Source organism: Cenococcum geophilum (genome assembly GCF_001692895.1).
Source record: "Cenococcum geophilum 1.58 unplaced genomic scaffold K441scaffold_65, whole genome shotgun sequence".
Lineage (NCBI taxonomy): Eukaryota > Fungi > Ascomycota > Dothideomycetes > Gloniales > Gloniaceae > Cenococcum > Cenococcum geophilum.
In genome coordinates this window covers 999,139-1,014,470 of record NW_027137623.1, presented here as the reverse complement: position 1 = coordinate 1,014,470, position 15,332 = coordinate 999,139, and the positions used below count along the sequence as shown (strand labels likewise).

Sequence of the window (15,332 nt, the reverse complement as noted above, 5' to 3'; positions counted from 1 at the left end):
CCTTCTAATCGGGATCGACGGAGGCGTGAAATGCGCTTAGCACTGGAAACAGTCCAATTCGACTGCCATAACCGCCTTCATCCCACCAGGCCATTAGTAGTGCCCAAGCAAAAGCTGGTCAATGGTAACGTAAAAGTTACCGAAGCCGTTTAGTCAACAAGAGGAGCTGCAAGAAGATAAGGCCACTGATGGAATTTCGACCACTAACGACCAATTTCTATCTTGAGCAGTCGTCAATCTTTTTCCCTGCATATCTCTGGGGGTCTAGCCATGTGTACGGGTTCACCGACCGTGGAAGACGTATCTAGTACCAATAGCTGGGTCCGCCAACATTACTTTTTATTTCCGTTACTTCTATTATTGCGGAAGCCTCTTCTTGCGAGTTGAAGCCTTCAGTTTCATTCTCAAGTTGCGCATTTTCTTTAATGGATCTTCTCTGACACAGTTGATACGCCACTCACTCAAGGTTTTATTCTCCGCTCCAGACCGTCCTGGTGGCGCTGTATTATACGATCCTTCTAAAAAAAAGGTTCAATATGGATAGTCGGCAGGTCGATATGTCCAGTGCCAAATCATGGTTACCTGGCTTCCTCCAGAAATCCAAATCATCTTCGGGTTCGAATACTCCGCCAAACGAACGAACTACGCTACTTCCAAAACCAGATGATGAACCAGAGACGGGCGAGACTTATGAGCTTGAAGATGGGGACAAGACCAGGACCCAGCTTATTCTCATCGAATTTTGGGTACTACTCAGAGGATCAATACCCGTGATTTTGGCGTACACTCTTCAAAATTCCTTACAAACAATATCTGTACTTATCGTTGGACGACTTTCTCCGGAAGCATTAGCCACAGCAGCATTCTCCTACATGTTTGCTATGGCTACCGCGTGGCTGATTGCACTAGGGGGTACCACAGCAATAGACACTCTAGCCTCCGCAAGTTTCACAGGAAGCAAGAATCCCCATGATCTCGGTATCATATTGCAAAGATCCTTTATCATTTTGGCTTTATTTTATATTCCGGTTGCTGCTCTATGGATATGTTCTGAGCCAGTGTTCAAAGCGCTTGGACAAGAAGACTACATCGCGCGGGATTCCGCTAAATTCCTCAGTGTTCTTGTACCAGGAGGCATTGGATATATTTACTTCGAAGCAGTGAAGAAATACCTCCAGGCGCAAGGTATGTGATTTATTGACTTATTAGTATCTAACGCTAACTCATTTCTCAGAGATTATGAGACCTGGAACATATGTCCTTCTCATTACCTCACCTCTCAGCGCTGGTCTGAACTATCTGTTCGTCTATACATTCGAAATCGGGCTTCTCGGCGCTCCCATTGCAACAGGCATCGCCTACTGGGTATCGTTCCTCCTCCTGCTAGCTTACGCGCGCTTCGTCGACGGCTGGAAATGCTGGGGAGGTTGGAGCCACAAATGTCTGCACAACATGCGCACATTCGCACGCCTAGCCGTCCTAGGTGTCATACATGTTGGAACTGAGTGGTGGGCATTTGAGATTGTGGCATTGGCTGCTGGAAAACTTGGAACGATTCCACTTGCCGCGCAGAGCGTTATTATGACGACAGACCAAGTCATGAACACGATCCCATTTGGCGTGGGCGTCGCAACGAGTGCGCGCGTGGGCAATCTGCTCGGTGCTCGTAACGCGAAGGGTGCAGCGAGGGCGTCAAACACGGCTGCCTGGCTTAGCATGATCCTTGGTGCACTCGTTCTAGCAGTTCTTATGGGAGTCAAAGATTTCTATGCCAAGATTTTCAACGATGATATTCGTGTCATCAAGCTCACTGCGGAGGTCATGCCATACGTCGCATTGTTTCAGATCGCTGACGGCTTGAACGGCAGCTGTGGAGGGGCATTGAGGGGAATGGGGAGACAGCACATCGGTGCTGCGGTCAATATTGTCAGTTATTACTGCGGCGCGCTCCCTCTCGGCATCTACCTAGCTTTCCACGGCTGGGGTCTCGCGGGTCTTTGGGTTGGTCAATGCATCGCTCTCTACATTGTGGGATTCATGGAGTGGGCAATCGTCGCCTGGAGTAACTGGGAGTATCAAGTAAAGAAGGCGTTCGACAGGATGGATAGAGACGATCGGGCAGAGATTGGAGCTACTGAGCCTACTGAGGGTGATGAAACTCAGTAGCGGCACGAGCTATTCATGATCACGGATGATGATTTTCCATTGTTGAAAACTACTTGTAGATTGGTGAAATGGTAGATACGACTTGAAAAGATGAATAGATGCATAGAGGACAGCAGGTACCTCGAAGTTTCCAATCGGATCAAGCTGCACATCTCTCACCGGTCAGCGAAATTTCCAGGGACGATCCGGCGCTTTCCCCACGAGCAGACAGCCCGATTCTGTTGTTGCATGACACCTTGATCCAAATGCTTGTCGGATGCTGGAGCAGCTGCAGCCACCTACTAATTGACAAGACGGCGGCTTATCGGCAACAGCAGATAAGCCGTGGAGGGCGTGAAGTGCATGAAGTGCATGATGATAGATTCGGTATTCTAGGAACTCCCTCTTGGTACTTGGGCTCTCCTAATTCCCACCCTCGCGGATAGTCGGTCTGACGAAATACTACGCTGGTTTGCATTGGTGATACGTAAGAGCGAATGTTCGATATTGGCGGGAATTTGTCTCGGCTTGGCAGGTGCAGCCATTTGCAATAAGCACAACCGATAAGCTTTGGCGGAATGCCGCTGAGTCGTGATGTTTCGTAACTTTGAAGGCGAGGACGCCATTGGAGGAGAAGCGGACGCCGTCATCGTCTTCTTGTCTCGATGGCGGGGCGTCGCGATTTCAACTTACCTACTCCACACACTCATATCGATAACGCCCAACGGTGCAGGGCGGTTGCTTCTCTGGCCAATTGCCGCCACGGGAGTCATCCTGCAGCTGCTCACCCTTGCCGGGATAGCTTGGAGCTGTTTACCTAACAGGAACAAGTCAATCATGTCTCTACGATGCTATAATAATTTTGCTGCTTCCTTCCCTTCCTCCCACGTTTCCTAAATCTCCTCGTGTCCCTTCATTTCCTGTCATTCTGTTTCTTGTAAGGCGTAATTGAGATCAATTGTAATCGAGATGAAGGTGCTTGGAGCTGTTGTAGCTCTTGCAGCTGTTGCTGCTGCCCATGGTGACCACGATCATGACCAAGTTCCCATTGCGGGACCCCACAAAGGCTTGTGGTACAACACACTGCCCGGCGACGGTGGCACCCAGGTCCGTTCTCAATGCTTGCAACCGACCCGTCTGGAAGTCTCCAATTGACCAATTTCCGCAGGCGGACTCTGTTTTCTCAGGCATTTCCACCTTCGGCCGCATCCAATACCATCCGTGCCTGTCGAGCGAGCATTTCAATTACGATATCGCCTTTATTGGTACGCTGCTCCCTAAATTTTACCTCTCGGGAATGCATAGGCTTACCGCACACCAGGCGCTCCATTCGATACCGGCACCTCCTACCGCCCAGGTGCCCGCTTCGGGCCCAGCGGTATCAGACAAGGTTCTCGCCGCCTAAATCTCTAGTATGTCTACTCAATAAGCGCATGCTTACCTGTACCTGTGTTTGTGGGCGTAAAGGCTCACGCAAGCTCGGTTTCAGCGGCGGCTACAACGTGCCTCTGGACGCGAACCCGTTCAACAGCTGGGCAAAGGTCATTGATTGCGGTGATATTCCCGTAACATCGTAAGCTCCAATCTTCCAATCTCTTCAGTTTCTTCAATTTCCGCTTTTCTAGCTCTTGAGGAACTCCTTAGGAGCTATTGGAAAATTCTAGAGTCGGAGAAAGACCTAAGACGTTGACGTATTAAAGGTATGACAATGCCTACGCTCTCCAGCAGATCGAAGAAGGCCACAACATAATCCTCTCGCGCGCGCCTTTCACCGATGCTAAAAAGCCCGGCCTCTCAAAGAAAGGCAGGACTCTTCCTCGCGTCATCACCCTCGGCGGCGACCACACCATCACGCTGCCCCTACTGCGCAGCATAAACCGAGAATACGGTCCCGTGAGCGTGATCCACTTTGACAGCCACCTGTAAACCCCTCCTTTCATTCCCAAATCTCCACTCCCCTTCCCCCCCTCTCCCAAACTCCCAACTAATCCCCTCCTTCCTCCCCCCCTCCAGCGACACCTGGAAGCCCAAAGTCTTCGGCGGCGCGCCCTCGCAACAAGCCTCCATCAACCACGGCACGTACTTCTTCCACGCGTCGCAAGAAGGCCTGCTCGCCAACGACTCCAACATCCACGCCGGGATCCGCACGACGCTGTCGGGGCCCTCGGACTACGAGAACGACGGCTACTGCGGCTTCGAGATCGTCGAGGCGCGCGAGATCGACACGATCGGCACCGCGGGCATCATCACCAAGATCCGCGAGCGCGTCGGGACCAAGAAGCCCGTCTACCTCAGCATCGACATCGACACCCTGGATCCGGCTTGTACGTTCCCCCATCTCTCTCCCCCTCTTTTTTTATTTTCCTTCCGCGCCCGTCACGGAAAGCGGATCCTGTGAGTTAACGCTGCGTCCTCAGTTGCCCCCGCGACCGGCACACCCGAGACGGGCGGCTGGTCTACGCGCGAGCTGCGCACCGTCATCCGTGGCCTCGAGGGCATCAACCTCATCGCGACCGACATCGTCGAGGTCGCCCCGGCCTACGACACCAACGCCGAGCTGACCACCATGGCTGCCGCCGACGTGCTGTACGAGGTCATGTCGCTGATGGTCAAGCGGGGCCCGTTGAGCTTGGAGGCTCTGGAACTGGAAGGGGAGGAGGGCGAGAGCGGGGAGTTGAAGGCGTAGGGGGAACGAGGAGGTGAGGCCGGTTTTGGTGGCTGGGTGAGTTGAGGGGTGGGAGAGGTTGCACGGTTCAGGTGAGCGAGATGAGGGCAGGAGGTGGGGCATGCATAGATTGATTACGCGCATACGATACGATAGCGACGAAATGAAAAGTTTGCCTGACGGGTCCTCCAGATGCCTGAGTTCAGCCATAGTCTGTTATATTAAGCCTGTTGGAATACGTAGCCGAGATACCATAATGCTCCGTGACTCGTGTTTACAATTACATACCACCCTCGCCGAGCTCCCGCTTTACCAGTCAACACTCCTTGAACCAGCAAGACGAGCGCGAAGATGCGCTTTGGCATGCTCTCTTAGGAAATAAGCGGTTTCTCCATCTATCTCTGACAGCATACAGTAGTCGGGTATCTAAAGGGAATGATGGGTAATAGAACTATAAAGGGGGTAAAAGGGTAAGGACATCGGTGAAAAAGACCATCCAGAGAGAAGAAGACAAAGACATAGCATACAACACGATATCAGAATTAGGCTTTTCCGCGATCCCACAAACTCCAGGCACCGATTATCCAATGATTAAAGCCGCCCACCAGATTGAGATAGGGCGGCAAGAACAGGGAAGATGCTCCGCTAGATAGGGTAGGAGAAGTTTGATGTTACGAGCGACATTAGTTTCGGCCAGCGAGATTCTTCGAGTTCTGTAAGATGGCGTGGTGAGCAAAGGTAATAGCAAATCCCTCACAACATATTCTGCTTACGTTTGACGCGCTCCTCCATCTTCACTTTAAGGCGAATGAGCTCCTCATCGTCGGTTATAGAATGGAGTCGGCAGAGCGATGCCGGTACATTATTGCGAAGCTGGGTGAAGTGGACGAAGGGCTTTAGGCCTAGGAGCTTCAGAGCCCTGCCGAAACGCAGTCTTTGCTTTTCGGTGATGATTAAGCCTGAGGGATCAATTACGGTACTCATTACAGACGCGCCGTCAATAGCAGCGTCCTCACCAGCGTAGAGGTCATGACATGTTGAGTCCTCAGAAGCCATTCGGGTCGGAAGAATTAGATAGCAAATGGTTGTCTTGGGAGGGTCATCATAGGTAGTATCGAAGTCGTGCTTCATGAACCTCATCTCTTCGACTTTGATTCTTTGATGCGATATCACTGCTTTCAGGCCGAAATCCGATTCAAGTACCTGCGAATGATGTGAGTGGGAAAGGCATCCTGGTTAAATAGGATTGATATGGAGGGCTGTGACTGACCTTATCGTACTTCCCAAACTGGCCGCGGATCGGGTTTGGGTTCGCTGACTCAGGATGTTGGCAGACACGAAGCTGCCAGTCGGTCCTCCGGCTCCAATGAACCTCGAAGCGGCTTTCGCTATCCTTCATCATCTCAAAGACCGCATTTGCGCTCTCCTCGTCGTCCAGGCTTTCGTCCGTATCATCGAACAGCTCCGCACATTCGCAATCCTCCTCTCCGCAGTGCCCGCGGTATCCTCCCATTTGATCCATGACATCTTGCTCAAATTCTTCAATCTCTTCAGGGTCAAAATGGTCATGGATATCACAGCGTCCCTCGAAGCAAGCAAAGTCCTCGTCCCAATCCCAGAAAGCGTTCTCGCGCGGTTTCTCCTGCAACTCCTCCTCAATCATCAAGATGAGTTCATGCGGAAGTTTGTTGATGTGCACGTCGGGCCCTTGCCCGAATCGATTGCATAGTCTCAATGTGTCGATGATGGGTTTAGTTTCCACATATGCTTCAAGGTGGGGCCCCAGCTCCATAATATTGACTGGAACACCCCATACTACGCCCGCAGTGGTTTGCGTCGAGGGTCCTCCGTGATAACACATGGAGGGCGCTCGAACGGTGTTGCTATAATAGAAGACTAAAGCCGTGGTCCAGGAACGTTCACGACACAGTAAAAGGTGGTGGAGAAAGAGTTATTAAAGGCGCGCGGGGGAGGGACATTCAAAGCAAGTAAGCCGAGCTGGCGTAACTTTGACCTTGGGGCGCAGGGTTCCAGTGCACGTCAGGGCGATTCGACGATAGTGACGGATTATGAAGATGAAGTCTGATGTGATGTAAAACTGATTGCGGCGGCGCGGAAGAGTGGAGGGGTCTCGGCTCTATGATTCGGTTCGGGTCACGTCATGCGCGAACCACGACGCCACGAAGTCACGAGGAGGTGATTGAACCTAGAAATTTGAACCTACAAATCCGCCCATTGTTTGATAGATATAGGAATGCTGTGTGCACTTCGCACTTTGGCTCCTGTTGCTCTTTTGGTTTCCAAGCATTGGTAATTATCCCAGTCCATGTAACGTTGAAAGGTTACAGACCCACGCGACCAATATTCGCTCATCCTGAATCGCTAAGCATGTCAACCTTCATGCATCCAAGTATGGCTTAGTTTGTGATTTAATTTATAACCGCCATGTACGTGCCGCCATTTTGGAATTCCACTCAAGATACTGAAACTCTCCATATGTTATGAAACAAAAGCTTTACCCTGCCATAGGGTCTACCTAGGACTCGCCTTGGATCAAAGGAAAATCCATCCCATTTGAGTGCCTCTATTTGCCCCCCGAAGAACATCACCTTAGAATACAGGCAAGATTTGCTTTCCATATTAAGCATCTACCGGACAGATCCACTCTTCTGAACCTGCCATGGTCCAGAAAACTTCAATCCACTCAATGCTACATATCAAAGTCAATATGACCACCTCCAGACCCGAAGTAGCAGTAGGCAGCTAGTACAAAGGCTGTTGATACTTATATAGTACCTTGCTTCCTTGTGAATGACAACACCAGCCAACCATTACTAGATACTATAGCTCAAAAATAAATTAATTAGCATTGGGAAGGTTTCAGACCTGAATCAAACAAGGGGGAACCTACGGGGTGTGATTCGAAGCGAAGACAATCAGCTGAGGCCATTCAAAAGTCTCGAGCTCTATAATAGGGGGTGTTAGAATTACATTGCTAGAGCAATCATGAATTGAATCAACATACCCTTAGCCCGCTCCTTGGCTTCCGCAACGAACTTCCGAACATCTTCGTAATTAAGTTCCCCAGAGAACTTCCTGACATTTCCTCTCTTTGGATTCCTTGTGAGCAGATGACGTTCACTCCCAGTGGCGGACACAGCAGCTAGAGTGTTGCCAAGCTGTGTGAAGTGAATGTACGGTCTCAGGCCTAAGATCTGCATCGCTCGACCAAAGCGGGCCTTTTGCTTATCGGTAATGGAGAGCGAGGTAGGATCTAGGAAAGCACTCATCGTGGAGTCACGAAAGACATTAGTCTGCTCTGTATCCGCACCACCACGATTATCTTCGGTTGCAATAGTAGACGGCAGAATGAGGTAGCAAATCGTAGTTTCAGCAGGCTGTTCGGATTCATCGGTCCAGCTCAAAAATCCTCGCTGATTATTTGGGATACGGTGATGCGATATCACTGTATGGAGGCCGAAGTCAGAGGCGAGGGTCTATATGACATGTTAAACGCGAGGGGGCCTTGTGAAATCAGTTATAATTAATCTTACCGGCTCAAGTGCATTGAAGTGACCGCCATGAAGATCAAAGCGGCCCATCCAATGGCGTGTCTTCATAAAGTGCTTCTTCTCCACCCTATCATCGTCCGTCATAATCTCCAGAACTCGGTCCTCTTGGAGATCAATATATCTATCCATTTCGTCCTCGTCATCCCAATCAACCACTCCTTCACCGATTTTGCTGGCGGCCTGATCCCCTATTTCTTCTATTTCCTCCTGACTGAAGTGATCATACGGTTCACAGTCTTGCTCTAAGCAACACAGTTCGTCTGCCCAGTGAGAGTAGTAGTAGTGAATTCGTAGCTTGCGTACGAGCTCGAGTTCTATCATCGACATCAATTCTTGAGGCAGCTTGGTGATATAAGCTTTCTGTCCTCTCCCGAACCGTTTACAAAGACGCAAGGTGTCAATTGCGGGCTTCATTTCGACATACGCTTCCAGATGGGCGCCTAGTTGAGCAGGATTGACCGGGAGGCCCCAGACTACGCCCATCGTAGTCTTAGATTCGAAGGAACAGTTCTGACACATCGTTGCAAGTATGTCCCGATACTAGCTTGCTGACAGTAGTAGTATGTTTGGGAAGACGGTGTAGCACATGAACGAAGACTTAGGAAAAGAGGAGAGGTTGTGGGGAGAAGACGCACTAGTGAACGCGCGGAGGAGCGAGAAGAAGATGAAAACACGTGTATTCACACGAACATGCATTCACCGGCTCTAAGTAATATTTTCTCAGTCACCACTAGCATTAGTAATTAAGAGAACGCTTCACTCCGAAATACTAGCTTCCACATAACTAACCCTCGAAGCTCTCGCACTCTTCCTCCCAAAGCAGTACCTCCAGGTATTATGACCTCCTCATCGCTCAAACCACTGCGCGGCCCCGAAACATCACCCTCCCCATCCGAAGTCGAAGGTGTCGGAACTAGCTTTGGTGCTTCTTTCTTGTATTCGCTGTTCTTTTGACTGCTGGCCGTTTAACAGGTGGTGCCTCTGCGTCCTTACCTGTACCGTTCTCGGCTTTAATGCCATTACGAAGTTCTTCAGTAGACTTTTCCTTCTTCGCTTGCATAATTTTTGCCTTCTCTTCTACGCTCTCATCCTTCTTCTTAGCAGCCCTCTTCGCAGGCCTCGGCCACTCTTCCATCCCAGGTAGCCAATGCGCCCTTCTATCCGGTCCACCCATTCCCACTTCCTCCTCCGGTACGTCCGTTGGGCCTTGCTCCTCCAACTCCTCTAATGCTTCATCCATAGCCTCTAGCTCATCCTCTGTCTTCGCTTTCTTGCCCTTCTTCTTAGGCAGTTTCTTTGTCGCTGCTTTAACAGGCCTGTTATCGTCGTTTCGAACGTGGGGATTATATCGTTAAACTTCTCGAACCCAGGTAATTTAAAGGTCCTCACAAGTTCGAACACGGCTTGCTCTTTATCTTTCGCCTCAATCATCAAATCCATATCATTGGGACATAGCGGGAGCGTCGCCACTCGCGGCTGTGCTTTCTCCTATGCTTCGGCGTGATCGCTGCTGTGGTGGCTCTGAGTAGTGCATTTTCTGCCTGATACCTTTTCACTTCCATGTCTCGGCAATGGCAGGAAAGAGCTCTGTGATATCTTTCGTGCCTTCGCGCACTTTATCCGCATCGAAGATAATGTTGTGGTGATGGAAATCCAATACCAAGGGAATGTTTAGTTCTTGGCATACTAGCAGAAGGTCGTGTACAGATCAGCTCACGTCATCATTCTCTAGCACGAGGTGGTTTTTCACGGATTGTGAGAGTTTGGCGTAGTTCTCGCGGAAGCGACCGAGGGTTGCTGCTTTGTCACTAAAGACACCGCCCATATGCAGGATCATGACAGCGTCGCGGTCTTGCTTGGGTGGGAACTTCAGTAGAGACAGCATTTCGTCATGGTAGTCAAGGTCACTGATTGAGCTGTTAATGACTTGTTTGCGGGACGAACCGAGTTGAGTGTACTATGACCAGTTAGCTAGAACTGTTTGTAACAGCTTAAAATGTATATCGGGGAAAAAGATGACTTACCTGCCCTGGATGGGTCGTAACCCGATGTCCCAACTCTGCAACCACTTTGCCTACCTCTGCCAGAGTTTCCGCAGCAAAAACTGCTAGCTTATATCCATGCTCTTCACAACTGGCAAACGGAAACATTTCACTGCTCAGGCGCATAAACTTTATCCCATACTTATCGTTCCATCGAAGCATCTTAATAATGTTGTGGGCATTGGCGAGACCGAGATTCTCAACGTATGTTTGTCCCCGGGCAACATCAGCTGGCTGGGAGGGGTCTTTAAGAGGATGGCGGTGTTCCAGGGTGGAGGCGATGGGGCAGGTGCGGGAGCTGAAAACGGGAGGATTGGAGTTACGGAGGTAGGTATTGAGACATGCCTGAAGGGATTGAGAAGATAATTAGTACTCGTTCGTGTCTCTAACGAAGCTTTAGAAGCTCAAGGAACAACATACACAATTTAACCGCTCCTTCCCTGGCAAAGGAAGATAATCACTATTTACGGGGGGTGGCCTGGACGGAGCTTGCTTTACCTCCTCTTCGTCTACCTCTTCGTCGCCCTCGGCTTCAGGGTCACCACCAACGGCTTCTTCACTAGTGGTTTTACCAGCCTTTGTAGCAAGCTTCTTGGGCATATTGTAGTCAACCTCCGCTACAGCTTTCTTCTGCGTCTTCTTTGGAACAGTGCTCTTCTGTTCTTCGCTGGTGACTCAAGCTCAGGTACACCAGACAATGCAGAACACGAGTCTTCATTCTGCTTGACTACGGCAGGCACGACATCCTCATTCGCGTCTCCGTCAGGTGACGCCCTTAACGCGACCCCACCATCCAGTATTGCGGGATTGAGATTGGAATTCGTGGTCGCGTTGTCTGCTACGCGCTGGAAGGCGCGTCTGCTTCTGGCTTCGGAGCCGTGGCATTGGGGGGTGTGCTTGTGGTTTTGAGCACTGGTAGATGTAGAATACTATCATTAACGATTGGAGTCAGTGCCACGGCGGAGCGCTTTCGTTTCGCCATTGCCCGTAGAGCTGGAATAGGGATGGGACAATTCGGTTTTGTTCGCAGTTTCCTAGAAACCCAATACGGCAAGTTCGAGATTCGGAAAGGGTTGTGCATTCGAGGAGGGTTAAGGTGGCTGAACGTGCCGGAGGGAACAAAGGAGCGCAGAGACAAGGTAAATCCAGCATATCGAAAATTACTATGCCAAGCATAGCTTTAGTCCAAGTCGATGATGGCTGACCCTGGATGAGTCGACAAGGCTGTCTGAATCGATCTGCGGTTCCTTCGATCTCGGCTCAATCTCTGGGGTCTCAGCAAGTCGCGAGATCGACCTGGTCAAAGCCCCTTGCGTCATCCATAGTCGTTGGAGTTAACCCTTGCCATAGCACTGCATCAGAGCGTTGAAAAATTATCCAGTAGGAGCGTTTTCAGAAACATTTCGATGGAAAAATATGCTAAAGCAGCTCCAATTAACATTTCTAGCTATAATATGAGAGGAATTCACGGAATGGAATTTACCTATAGTCTCTTGAGAACCTGTCCTTTTGCAAATTGATAATCTTGAAAGGGAAAATTGGTTGCACGGGACCGCTGCAAAGCATTTGAGATACGTCAGCAGAACCATTTCGAAGAGCCAAATAAATTCAGACACTGAAGGAAAGTTGTTTAGAAGCTTCACTGAAGAAACCCCCATAATTCACAAAGCACTAAGGGAAATGATTTGAACGGAAGTATATGTATGCGCATCGGCTTATGAATGCGCTATTCTAGTTAGAGATCCTGTCCCACCCTTTGATGCCCCTGATATCAAATGCCAACCCAAATCCGCCGGGAGAAGTCACCCAGTATGCACAAGAGTAGTGATTCCTCCGTCATAGCCTCATGAGTTCGTAAACCCAATGCCACAATAACCCAAACCGTTCCCTTTTTGATACCCCATTTTCCGTCTCTTCCCAAAGGCTTTTCCTTAACCAATTCATAGTCGTACATAATAGCCATGTGAATAACCCACAACTCCTGCTACTTAAAGCATGATATACTCTCCATCAACCCGATCCATCGCCTTCCTCCACCGAAAAGCTTGGGTGCCAAGCATATTGCCTGCTTGCCTCGCCGCCTGCCCATCAGCTCTTTCATCATCCTCTCTCCAAACCTTTTCCAAAACCTCCAAGCCACTTAGATTGTTGAAGAAACCACTCTCCCTCTGAATTTCCACACACCTCTGCCTTACGATAGCTCTGTGCTGTTCGTCCATACACTCCGTGCCAATGATGAATAGCGGCCACAACAAGAACTTGTTAACGCAGCTCGCCACACCGATTTGTGAGATATGGTATAAACCCTGCGCGACCAGGTTCTGGATGTTCAAGGCGCTTGAGGACAGCGTTGGGTGAGCAAGGCGTTCGGTATACAGTAGCGCCGAGTACCTGAAGCTCTCACTGATATGCAAGAGCGCAGCTTGCGCAGGAGAGAGAGCCAAAGAAGAAGATGCTGCACCACATGAGGGCGCAGAGGGGATTGCCTCTCCCCCCGGCGCCTCGAGCTCCCACTCTTTGAGCCGTGCTCGGATCTCATGCCACTCGGTCCAGAATTCGAAGCGGGTGTCTTTCTCTACAGGGGATGGGCCAGGGTCTGGAGAAGGTGAGGAAGTGTTTAACGCACCGGTAAGGGCAGTACCCCAACCATTACCATCAGGATGATCGTAATGAAGGGAGTAATAATCTTTGGCGCGCTTGGGCTGAGGGGTAGGGCGAGGTGTAGTGTTATTCCCTGGGGAAATTTCGCGAACAGGCCGGTTTTGGCTGAGGAGATTGAGTCTTCCGAGCCTTGCAATGAGCTTGAAAAGCCGCCCTTCACAGCCTGCCAGATGCTCCAGCGCACCAAGATCCGCAGATAGATTCATCATGTCAAGCGAATCGCCTCGCACTTGCGTTTCACGATCATTCACCGTACTCGTCATGACGTCGAACCAAGTGAAAAATACTTCAATCCAGCCAACAAAGTTGGATTGCACACCGCTATCACGCATGCTTAGAAGCTTTTGCACGCCAGCCAGTTGCGTCTTAAATTTTGAGAAGCCGCTATCACAAACGTGGAAAAGGCAGAGGATAAGTAGAGTGGCGAGGACGGAATCGTCCTTTGAGCGGGCAGGGTCGGCGAGCTGTGAGTTTAGCAACGTAATTGAAGTCGCTTTATAGCGCTGTTCCTCTAACGAAGGTTCTCCTTGCATTTCGCGGAGCTCCTGGGCGGTGAGCTGAGAATAGGCGTGATCGGGTAGGACATGGGAAGCTCCGGGCCCTTGCTGGAAGCCCAGCCGACGCGCTTCAGTACCGCCCCGCATGCGGATGTTGTTGGTAGAGAGTGCGGCGATAGCATTTTGTAAACCCTCACTCCTCATCGCAAGATGCATCACGTGCATCCGGTAAGGATTAGTGGGGCCATCAAAAGCCACGAGAACCGGGCATATAAACTTGTCGTAGTAATCCAGCAGGTATTGCATCCGCGGGGAAAGATGGGAAGCGGGCAAGGGATATAGAGTCTGGGGGATTGAAGTAGTGAGCGCGGACACGTTTGGAGAAACGACATCTGAACCAATGGAAGACATACCCTCCGTGGGCAGATACGCATAACCTGGATGGGATAATCCATGGGCGCCTGCACTCACATCTCTGCCGTAAAAGACATCCGGGAAACTAGATGGCCCATAGGGCCCCATAGGTACTGAACTAATCTCAGTGTAGTCGTGGTTGCTTTGATCGGAGCTTATGCTCGAGCTCATATCGTCCGTTACAGGATATGATCGAGGAGCATCTTGATAGACGAGGTTTTCAGTGGAGCTCATTGGCGTGTGCTCGTGGAGGAGAAGACCGTGATAAGGAGGAATGGATGATTCCGAAAAGGGATAGTCGTCTGGAGTTTGAGGATATTCGCTGGGAGAAGGGTAGTCACTGTCACTATAGGCGCTCAAAGAGCCAGTAGAAGCAGACAGCCCAGTCTCTTCATATGATGCAGCTAAAGATGTGTGTAACCTTTGCAGCGGTCTAGGATGTAAATGAGCCCGGCTCAATTTGCCTGAAGCTGGGTTGTAACCCTCCATTTGTTCCCCATAACCGGGAATATTCCATCCCAACTGTGATGTTGTTGGTGATGGGATCGGTATAGGACTTGTCGCGTTCAGGCCCGAGAATTCTTGCGGTGCTGGATAAAGATTGGGGCTCGCTGGTGACTGGGATCTCATATTCACCCGGGGTTTCTCGACTTTTGACGCGGTTTGACGGGAGTTTGAGGTTGCATTGGAGTTGGAAGTTGCTTGGACTTTTAACTCTCGAGCATTGCTCGTTGCTTGCGATTGTGATTTTGCCACAGGTAACGACATGCCTCGAAGCTTCCCTCGACTTGCAACACCGACTCCCCAAGTCAACGTCGTCCTGTAGCCACTGCAGTCCTTCCCCATCTCGATGCACTGGCCGCAGTAGGGACGCCGACGGTCACATTTCGTCTGGCGTTTTCGACACGCAAAGCAGTCCTCTGTGGCGCCCGTAGCTGGTGCCCTCCTGCGTCGCTTGCGCGGAGCAGCAGAGGCATTGCTCTCGGGATTAGGAGGGTCGACAGCACGAGTAGCAGATGACATGGTTATGGCTGGTGTACAATATAAGATATTACAGTGTATGAAACTATAGCATCGGAAAGGGATAGGATGATGACGAAGTATGTGCAAAAGAATAAACGAAAAGGACGAGGGGAACCCTCAACGTAGAAGTAGAATGCGTGTTAAGGTGGGCATTATTTAGCTGTGGAGTTGCTAGGACCAGTTGAGATAAGATCAAGGCTAGGGGACCAGGGGAGCTGATATGCTAAGGGGTTGCATTCAAGATACCACGGCAGGATGCAGCTGGATATTAAAAGACACTGAAGAGACGACAGGTCAGGGAAATAGCACGCTT

General features: G+C 50.4%; 5 protein-coding genes across 5 annotated transcripts; 2 read left to right on the top strand and 3 right to left on the bottom strand.

Moving 5' to 3' along the window:
- Window positions 1-536: 536 nt before the first annotated feature.
- Window positions 537-2,166, top strand: K441DRAFT_587572 (MATE efflux family protein; the record flags this gene model as incomplete). Its single annotated transcript, XM_067644677.1, has 2 exons — window positions 537-1,185; window positions 1,235-2,166. The coding sequence occupies 2 exons, from the start codon at window positions 537-539 to the stop codon at window positions 2,164-2,166; spliced, it is 1,581 nt and encodes a 526-aa protein (XP_067498226.1).
- A 692-nt stretch (window positions 2,167-2,858) lies between these two features.
- K441DRAFT_700424 (Arginase/deacetylase) lies at window positions 2,859-5,091 on the top strand. The gene is made up of 7 exons (XM_067653249.1): window positions 2,859-3,252; window positions 3,314-3,410; window positions 3,467-3,557; window positions 3,635-3,718; window positions 3,846-4,067; window positions 4,159-4,469; window positions 4,563-5,091. Exons 1-7 carry the CDS (start codon window positions 3,115-3,117, stop codon window positions 4,829-4,831), a joined length of 1,212 nt encoding a protein of 403 aa, XP_067498225.1. The 5' UTR covers window positions 2,859-3,114; the 3' UTR covers window positions 4,832-5,091.
- Window positions 5,092-5,237: 146 nt separating this feature from the next.
- Window positions 5,238-6,810, bottom strand: K441DRAFT_308222 (uncharacterized protein). Its single transcript, XM_067641084.1, has 3 exons — window positions 6,081-6,810; window positions 5,584-6,013; window positions 5,238-5,523 (listed from the first exon to the last, which is right to left on the bottom strand). The coding sequence occupies exons 1-3, from the start codon at window positions 6,669-6,671 to the stop codon at window positions 5,456-5,458; spliced, it is 1,089 nt and encodes a 362-aa protein (XP_067498224.1). The 5' UTR covers window positions 6,672-6,810; the 3' UTR covers window positions 5,238-5,455.
- Window positions 6,811-10,090: 3,280 nt separating this feature from the next.
- K441DRAFT_681719 (UvdE-domain-containing protein) lies at window positions 10,091-11,024 on the bottom strand (the record flags this gene model as incomplete). The annotated part of the gene is made up of 3 exons (XM_067651499.1): window positions 10,091-10,339; window positions 10,407-10,769; window positions 10,845-11,024. 3 exons carry the CDS (start codon window positions 11,022-11,024, stop codon window positions 10,091-10,093), a joined length of 792 nt encoding a protein of 263 aa, XP_067498223.1.
- Window positions 11,025-12,412: 1,388 nt separating this feature from the next.
- Window positions 12,413-15,019, bottom strand: K441DRAFT_620983 (uncharacterized protein; the record flags this gene model as incomplete). The annotated part of the gene is made up of 1 exon (XM_067645951.1): window positions 12,413-15,019. One exon carries the CDS (start codon window positions 15,017-15,019, stop codon window positions 12,413-12,415), a length of 2,607 nt encoding a protein of 868 aa, XP_067498222.1.
- Window positions 15,020-15,332: the final 313 nt, after the last annotated feature.